Source organism: Gossypium arboreum, chromosome 7 (genome assembly GCF_025698485.1).
Source record: "Gossypium arboreum isolate Shixiya-1 chromosome 7, ASM2569848v2, whole genome shotgun sequence".
Taxonomy (NCBI): Eukaryota; Viridiplantae; Streptophyta; class Magnoliopsida; order Malvales; family Malvaceae; genus Gossypium; species Gossypium arboreum.
The window spans coordinates 85609166-85618169 of record NC_069076.1 but is presented as its reverse complement, the minus strand read 5'-3'; the positions used below and the strand labels follow the sequence as shown (position 1 = coordinate 85618169).

Genomic DNA, 9004 nt, shown 5'->3' with positions numbered 1-9004 from the left:
AACCTAATATGCTTTTAAATATTATGGTTAAATTTTTTTAATAGTCCCTAAACTTTATAGTAGTTGTAGATTTAATCCCTATACTTTTATTTAATCAAATTTAGTCTCTATACTTCTTGAATTACTAAATTTTAGATGCTGTATTTTTCAAAATTTGAAATTTGAATCTTAATGCGTTAAATCCATTTAGTTAAATTTAATTTAATTATTGGTCTTGTATTATGCATACAGTTGTAGATTTTAACTCATTTTCTCCAATTGAATCATTCTAAATCTCTATACTTTTAGAATTTTAAAATTTCAAGTTTAACATAAAAGATAGTTGATAATCCATTTATTAGATTATTAGTAAGTAATATATATAAATAATAAGCTAACATGACATATATATATATATATATATATATATATATTAACATGTTGGCACATTAAATTTTAGAAATAAAAAATTTATTTTATAAATTTAACAATTATTATTTAATTAACAGTAAAATTTTACAAAAACAAAACCAAATAAAAATATAAATGTATTTAGGAGGTATGAGATGAATTGGCAGGCTCGAGTAAAAGGGGTTGATTTATCCAATTCAATCCAGTGAAAGAAATAAGCAAACTACTGATCCCTCACTAAAATTCCCAACCATCTATTTAATTGTTTTTAATCCTATACTCTCACCTATACATAACTTTAAAAACTTTTATATCAACATTTCATTATATAATAGTTAAGCTTATTTTTTTTATATATTTTATAACATCTTTTCATAAATTTGATTTTAATAATATATTTAAATTTTACGTAAAATATATTAATCATATTTTAATAAATAAAATTACATTTATAAATTTTATTAAAAATATTATCTAAATTTTAAGACATTCGAATATCATCCTAATATTTGAGAGAAATTTGAACATATTAAATTCAATACCCAAAAACCCAAACTCAAAGATGAGGAATGATAAAACAAAAGGTACAGATATAACAACTAAGTTTGTGCTAATATTTAGGATCATCAACAGGGAAAAGAAGAAAAAGCCTATTCCACTCGTACTATGAAAAAGGTAACAAGAGCTTAATTGTAAGTTAAAAATACCAACTTCCACAAATCCTTAGTATACGGAATGTCTCAAGGCTTTCGATGCTGGGTGTAAATGTAGTCCAAATGAGCCTCTGAGATGGATCTTCTCTTCAAGCACCCATCATCTCCTACATCACAATCTTCCACCCCCATTAGTTGCTGCAAAGCATAGGAAAACAAAAAACATCAATTTTTACCTCATACAATAACATTTAGCCAAGTAGATGAAATGTATAGATATATTTTAAGCTTACATTCATTAGTTCAAAGTCCTCCCTATCTGTAACTTGACTAAGCTCTACCTCTTCTTTTCCTGCAGAAGATGCTCAACTTTAAATCCCTATATGGCAAAAAGAAGGAAGGTGAATAAGATTAAGAAGACACTCACCTTGTTTGTTTTCCAAGAAACGAGCGGATAAATGAGAAGAGGAAATTAGAATTAGAAAGAAGAGAAGAAGAGCAATAAAAAGAAAGCTTTGCTTCATGGTTTTCAGCTTCAGACACGCTCTGCTGAAGCTCCTCACACACCTCAACGCAAATACTAGAAATCGAGGGTAGAGAGAAAGAGGGTAAGACTTTTAAGAGGGTTTAGTCACTGTCTGCCATAATGGTAAATGATCCAAGCAAAATCCAAGAACTCTGCAAAATTCGATGGTAATATTAATGGTTAACTCTTAAGATTGTCACCAAAGTCAACCTTTTGGAGATGCTGACAGTTGTTGCCCATCATCACATGTTTTTAAAACAAGTGTAAATGATGATTGTAATGAAGTTCATTTTTTCCTTTTTCGTTTTTCATGCTATTTAATTTGTTTGCATGGGAAAAAGATTGTGCAATCTTTATTAAACACAATGGTGTCATGCTTCCACTAACAATGGTTGGGCGACTGAGGAACCGCTTTATTTTTAGTGCTTTTCTTTTCTTAATAATGGGCTATTTTTAAAACTTGAAAAATGGTGATTATTTGCTTCTCTTTTGGATTATTTGCAGCGGGAATTAATGATTTTCTTTTTCCAAAAGAAACCCATTGCTGGGATTGGATTCTGTGCTGGCAGAGTTGTCTATTTTATCAAAAATTCTATTGAGAATTGAAACGACATTAAAAAGTTTTTTTTTTCCTTTTTAGTTTTTACAAGAATGGTTGGATTATTATTAAAATAAAAATAATGCACGATCTGTAAAGCCCACACTATCTCAAAGACAAGACCTAAAAATAATAAACAAGACCTAAAATAGACAACCCAAAATGATTTCAACGGTCAGACTTAACAGCGATTTAATTGAACTCATTAATTATCCATGGACTTTGAGATAAAAAAGACAGTTTTAGTGATTATTTCGTACAAAACAGTGTTATAGAGATTAAGTGATTTGATTGGTGAAATATATAAAAAATTATCTATTGAAAGTTTTGGTAGCTCAACAAAATATTTTAGTAAAATTAAAATTATCAAGTTAATTAATATAAATCTTAAAAAATAAAAATATATAGAGTTTAAATTTTTACGATTTTTATATTGTAGATAAACATAAATCTCAATCGTTGATGTAATTTGATCTACACTATTAGATTTAAGAAAGCTTAACTATAAACAGAGGTATTACTTCACTAAGTTGTAAACTGTTGTAATAATTAAATACTATTAAGAGTATTTAATCAAACACTTGATGTTTGTTATTTTTCTTGTAATTTTTCTATTTGTTTGTGACTTTTTTTTTAAGTTTACTTTTGCTTTACTTTAATAATTTAAGGAATTTTTATTTTACAAATATAAAATTAATTTAGAAAAATTTAAATCCAAAAATTACCTAATACCACAAAGTTTGCTAAATTAAAATTCTAATCTCATAGGGATATAAGATAACGATAGTAGTACCCACGAAAATAGTCTTTAAATTTGATTAGTGGGTGCTCGGTTTTGTCCCAAAAGACATGAAGCAAAATTGATGATGACATCTCATGCTGGGATATGAGATAATGATAGTAGTACCCAGTGACCTAACTTGGATTTGATTAAAGGATGATTCTAACAACAGGTTTCCGTAGTTTGTTAGATTAGTTTAGTAATTGCAAGACTAAAGCTTTTGTTTAAAGGTCGTTTAATCAGATGTTGCAATTTTTATTTCTTTCTATGGTGGGGGTATTTGCAAGCTTATTCACTCTCTTGCTCCAAATTTCATTTGGAATTCTTTTGATTGAATCGAGAAATTGAGTTGGGATTTTTTTATAATTTAATTTGATTTTAATTAGATAATGTCACTAACCCACATTAATTCAGTTCTTTTATTTCATTGGATATTGAAAAATTTTAAAAAAAATCAATTCTTTTAACATATAAACCTAATCTATAAATACATTTCAAATCTAAAACATATTACTTTTATTATGTTTTTACATATTTTATAATTAAATAAAAACCTATTTATTATGTATTGTGTTCTTTTTCTATTATTATTGTTGTTAGAACTTTTAAATTTTTAGTTATCATTATTAATATTTTCAAGTTGAATTTTTTTTTGCTGTAATTACACAATAAGAGTTATAAAATATAAATAATTTAACATTTAATTATGTTCAATGAAGATTAAATGTGATTTATAAATTTTATAAATTATTTTAGATAAAATATTAATTGAGATTTTATGTATAGTTAAAAAACAAAAGAATAAATCCCAAAATTATACATGAACTATGGTTCAATGTGCAATTGTATGCATGAGTTTTGATTTTGTGTAATTTTATACATGAAATTTTAATTTGATCCAATTTCTTTGTAAATTATTAACACAATTATTGATATAACATCATTTTATGTTTATATATTGCATATATAAAAAGTTATTTTTATCGAATATAAAAATAAATTAATATATTTATTTCTTTAAATGTGTATGATTAAATCAAAATTAAAGTTTTAAATATATAATTGAATTGCAATTAGAGTTTCACGTGTATAATTACACAAAATTAAAGTTTATGTATATAATTGCACGCTAAATGAAAATTCATTAAAGATGAAAAAACCAAATTCAAAGTACTTTTTTGTCTAAATAATGTCAAAAAATTCAAAGTCCAAAAATAATATAAAAACTCGAACCAAACCAAATCAATTTAGTATAGTTTGTTAGTAATCAGTTTTTATGTCCAGCTATTCCATTCCAATCGGAAAATGAAAAAAAAAATCAAATACTCCAATTCAATTCAAAAAACTTAAACCGATGTGACCCTAAAGTTGCCTCTTGGTAGAAGAGTATAAATTTGTGTACCAGTTGACAGTAGGGGGTTTAGGGTTTTGATCTCTAAGGACTTCTAACAAATTTTTTCAGATTTTCTCTTGTGACGCATTAGTAGGATTTTTGGGTCTCTGTTCTTTAGGGAAAATATAAAATGCAACAGGATTGCCCACCATCCATTTTCTGCCTAAAAAATTAAATATGGTAAAATTTCTAAAAAATGTCTTTTCAAAATTATAAAATCATAAATTAAGATATATGAAGTTTAAAAAATTTATAATTGAATTCTAATCTCTCATAAATATTTTTGTAAATGTGCCCCCTGTATGTTTATGACATTGTGATTGCAGGAAGTGAACAAGATGAAGTTGAGGAGTTAGTTTAAGCAACTTGATGCAAAGTTGTATCTGAAAGAACTATGAGATTTGAATTTTTATCTTGGAGTGGAAGCTGGGGGATTTGGTGATAGTGTTGTTGAACCGAAAGAAGCATATTCTTGATTTACTTCTAAGTTCAAATAGTTGGCGTGGCTGATTGAAAACTCTGCTAACTGCTATGATCAACACTTGAAAGTGTTATCACCTAAAGACCGTATATATGAATCGAAGCTCAGTGGAGGGCAACACAACGAATACTTGGGTATTTAAAATGGACATGACAAGTTATATACAGAGTTTGAATCTCAGCAACAATTTTGTTTCAATGCCAGAGTCATGTCTCAAGAAATACAAAATTTAAAGTCAAGAAACTTAACAAGTGTTCAATTACTTGGACCAAGTTCTCGGCAATAGGCCTTATTTGGGTCCCGGGTTCATTTCAATGGGTATAAGGATTGGGTCCGCTAAAATCGAAGATATAAGTGTTGGTCAATTAATTATTGTAGTTGATAAATTAGGTACTCAGTTCAAAATCAGTGATAAAATATCTAATTGAATTCAAATGTAACTATTGTAGTGGGCTAAACTATCAAATGCTATCTAAACTATATATTTTCTTTAAGTTGGTACATAAATTTTTTTTCTCTAAATTATATTGCATTATCCAAATTAGTGGTACCTAAATTATACTCTATTATTCAAATTACTCTAATCGTTAAAATAATTCTTTTGGCTAATCATTTTGTGGCATGTGGCAATTTTTAACTAAAAATCTAAAAGATATATTTTTCAAACTTTCAAAAAAACACTTATAAAATATTCATCTCTTTTATTCTTCACTCAAGAACTCTGGTGACGGAAAATTTAAAAATATGTTGAAAAACTCACCCAAACCCAATTTTTAAAGACAAAACTCAAATTCCAACGAAATTTTTTTTTTTCATTTTTAAACCTCAATTCCGATTCATTTTTCTCCCCAATTCAAAGCTCATGTATTATTTCTCTTAAAAATAAGTTTTCCTTATTCTTTTTTATAAAATATTTAAAGTTGGGTAAGCCTTTATAATGTAAAAACCCAGATGATGCATGAAATCAAAATACTAGGAAGAATCTGAGTAAAAGAAAAGTTATCTAATAGTTAAAAAGGTGCATTCAAAGAGAAGTAAGAATCGTGGAAGAAAAAACGTAAAAAGTTGAAAAGTTTTAATTAAATTAAATTTATTTTTACAATTTAATTTAATTCTTTTCTCTTAATTTAATCTTAATTTTAGTTTAAAAGTGACGTGTGTCTCGTAAAATGATTAGTTAAGAGGTCTTTTTAATGGCTAGGGTAATTTAGGTAACAAATTATAGTTTATGTATTATTAGGTAATAAAGTATAGTTTAGGTACTACTTGCGGCCAAAATAAAGTTTAGGTGCCAACTTAGGAAAAATATATAGTTAAAGTATCATATTGTGATTTAAGCCATTTTGTATTGTACTCTTTTTTTCCTTAATTTAGGTTTCGTCCCACTGAATTTTCATGGTGAGGTTTTTAATGAGGTAGCTATGCGTAATATAGAAAAGTGTATTCTTTTTCCTTCACTAATAATTTTTTTTCTCACAGAGTTTTTATATTAGTAAAGTTTTATAGTTAAAGTGTATTGGGTAGCCCGACCCATGAACACCTCTAGTTGCTTGTAATCAAGACTCACTGATTACACCAGTTCATTGATGGTTGATTACTGTGCCACCATGAGTTATCGTTGGTGATGATGGTGTTTCTGTTGAAAATTCAACGTATGTCCAGTACGAGCATCAAGATTCGGCTTTATTGGCATGGCTCCTTTCCACAATATGTTCTTCGCTACATAATTAATTAATTGGTAGTTCATCTTCTGCGTATGAACATTGGGAGGCTCTGACGAGAATCTTTGGCACTCAATCCACGACCAAAGCCATGAGGTATAGATCTTTCCTTCATCATTTCAAGAAAAATGAACTTTCTATGTCAACGTACTTGACCAGAATTAAACATTTGTGTGATTGTTTGGCTGGTTGTGGTCGACATGTGTATTTGGAGGAGCATCAATTTGCAATTCACAATGGTCTCCCTCTAGAGTTTGACTATGTTGTGTTGATAATTACAATAAGCCATGTACCGTTTGATCTGCATTTGGGGTAGAGATAACAAATGGTGAGGAGAGAGAACGGAAAGAAAAAAAGCAAAAAGAATAAGGAAATAAAAATAAATTAAAAGATAGAAAAATACCTGAAAAAGCATTATTTTGTTAACATTTAACGATAAAGTGACTTTTGATCCATTTTTCTAATGGCAGGACTAAATTAACAAAAAAAATTTTGAGTGATCAAAATAAGAATGACTAAAGAGACAATTTACCCAAAAAATTATGACAAGATATGTAACGCAAACAAAAAGTATGTCTCATTTATGCATTTTCAAAAAACATGAATGAAAAACATTTTTACTGATGTGATACTTCACTAGATTTGACCATGGGCCGAGTTGGGCTGATGAAAAATTTTAGGCCTGTTTTTTAGCCCTGGTCCAACCTATCGCAAAAAATGAGCTTAAAATTCTACCTAAGTTCAACCCAGATTAAAAATACTAAACCCAAATTTGACTCGGTCCATCCATATAATTTTTATATAAAAACAAATTTAAAAATATAATACATCAAATACATTAAAAACATTAAAATATATGTTTCCTAACAAATTGAAAATACATTAAAAAACTTTATGATAAAATAACACTAAGATAGTTGCAACTTAGCAAGCAAATGTCTCTATCATAGTAGAAAATTCATAATAAAATAAGAGTTATACAATATCCAAAAATAACAATAAAATAGTAGTAATATAATAACAAAATGACAGTAGTAAAGAAAGTTTAGGCTGATTTATGTCAGACCTAGACAAAAAAATCCTACTTGGGGCCCGAAGCATTACCTATTTTTTGTCCAAGCCCATCTTTCAAGCTTATATTTTTGCCCAAACCTTCCCACTTTTCGAGCGAGCCTTCAGGCCTGAGCGGGTGGCTCGGCCTATGATCAGGTCTATTCTTTACCAAAATTGAGTTGTTTTCCTTTTACTATTTTTTCCCTCAAATTATGATATCTAACAAAAAGAATAAATGATCCTAAAAATTAAAGTTTTTAAGCACCAATAAAATTTCATCACATCATCAAATTTTAAATATATGAATTTATTGTAACACCTATACTCGACCTGATCGTTAGGTTTCAGCTACAAGATGCCACATTCATTGCTAGAGCAAATATAATCAATTTCAATTCAATTTAACAGCTAATACATATTATTTACATCATAACATCATCACAAAATGACTTACAATTATATACGAGCTTAAAAAAGCTCTTATAATAACCTGGGGTTGAATAAGAACTAAAATGTAAAATTCTAAACTATTGGGTTGACGTCATGACTTCAAGGTTTCCAAGACATGATGTTGCCACTTGTTTGACAAAATCTAATAAACTGCAACTTAGCTTTCAACCAAATCAACATCTAAACTTCAATCAGCATACCAAATAACCATTTGACACAAATAAACATATATGCCACAAGCCATACAACATTTCATCCATGGAACCAACATAACAAAACACTACTTGTCAATACTTGTATGATCATTTACATCACATTAACTATAGAAATGCCTTTACAATCGTATAGTTAATTTCAAATCTACATTTACCATTTTAAGTCTTAACATGACCATTCACACTATAAATTGACTCAACCTTAGTTATATGTCATATTTCAAAACATAAAGGAACTATACAAGCTTTGCTGAGTTGAGAGTTGAGATTTGGATGCTGAATCATCCTCAAGACTTCAAGCCTGTGCATGGAATAAACTAATCGTAAGTTGAGCGATAAAGCTTAGCGGTATTTTCATGATTCAAGTCATAAAAGCAAAAACATTAACATAATATGAATGAAATCAAAGCATAATTCAAGTTTCCACCTTTTCATAACATGCATATACATATATATCAATCATACTATATTACAATCATCAACTCAATATAAATATGCCATGTAAAACTTTCAGCTATAAAAAATAAATTCATTCCCATTACAATTCATACCTTTTGACCATATCCATATTTCATTATTTCTTACTTTACTTTGTCATCCCGGGTTACCCGGCGACGATGACTTTTAGGATTCGAATGTTCTACCATCCTAAATGGCCCGTCAATGATGGCTTTTACGAACTGCTTATTCTACCATCTCGAATGGCCCAGCAAGGATGGCTTTTACCAACTGCTTTTTCTATC

At 28.3% G+C, this 9004-nt stretch overlaps 1 protein-coding gene across 1 annotated transcript; it reads right to left on the bottom strand.

The window, feature by feature from the left end:
* Nucleotides 1-898: 898 nt before the first annotated feature.
* LOC108485514 (putative phytosulfokines 6) lies at nt 899-1804 on the bottom strand. Its single transcript, XM_017789369.2, has 3 exons — nt 1471-1804; nt 1337-1395; nt 899-1241 (listed from the first exon to the last, which is right to left on the bottom strand). Exons 1-3 carry the CDS (start codon nt 1565-1567, stop codon nt 1131-1133), a joined length of 267 nt encoding a protein of 88 aa, XP_017644858.1. The 5' UTR covers nt 1568-1804; the 3' UTR covers nt 899-1130.
* Nucleotides 1805-9004: the final 7200 nt, after the last annotated feature.

Bases quoted from the DNA above. Each gene is read 5' to 3' on its own strand.
- LOC108485514 (XM_017789369.2), bottom strand. From the start codon at position 1,567: ATGAAGCAAAGCTTTCTTTTTATTGCTCTTCTTCTCTTCTTTCTAATT. The intron at 1,396-1,470 runs GTGAGTGTCTTC...CATCTTCTGCAG, and splicing joins TTTCTTGGAAAACAAACAAG to GAAAAGAAGAGGTAGAGCTT. The intron at 1,242-1,336 runs GTAAGCTTAAAA...TATGCTTTGCAG, and splicing joins AGGACTTTGAACTAATGAAT to CAACTAATGGGGGTGGAAGA.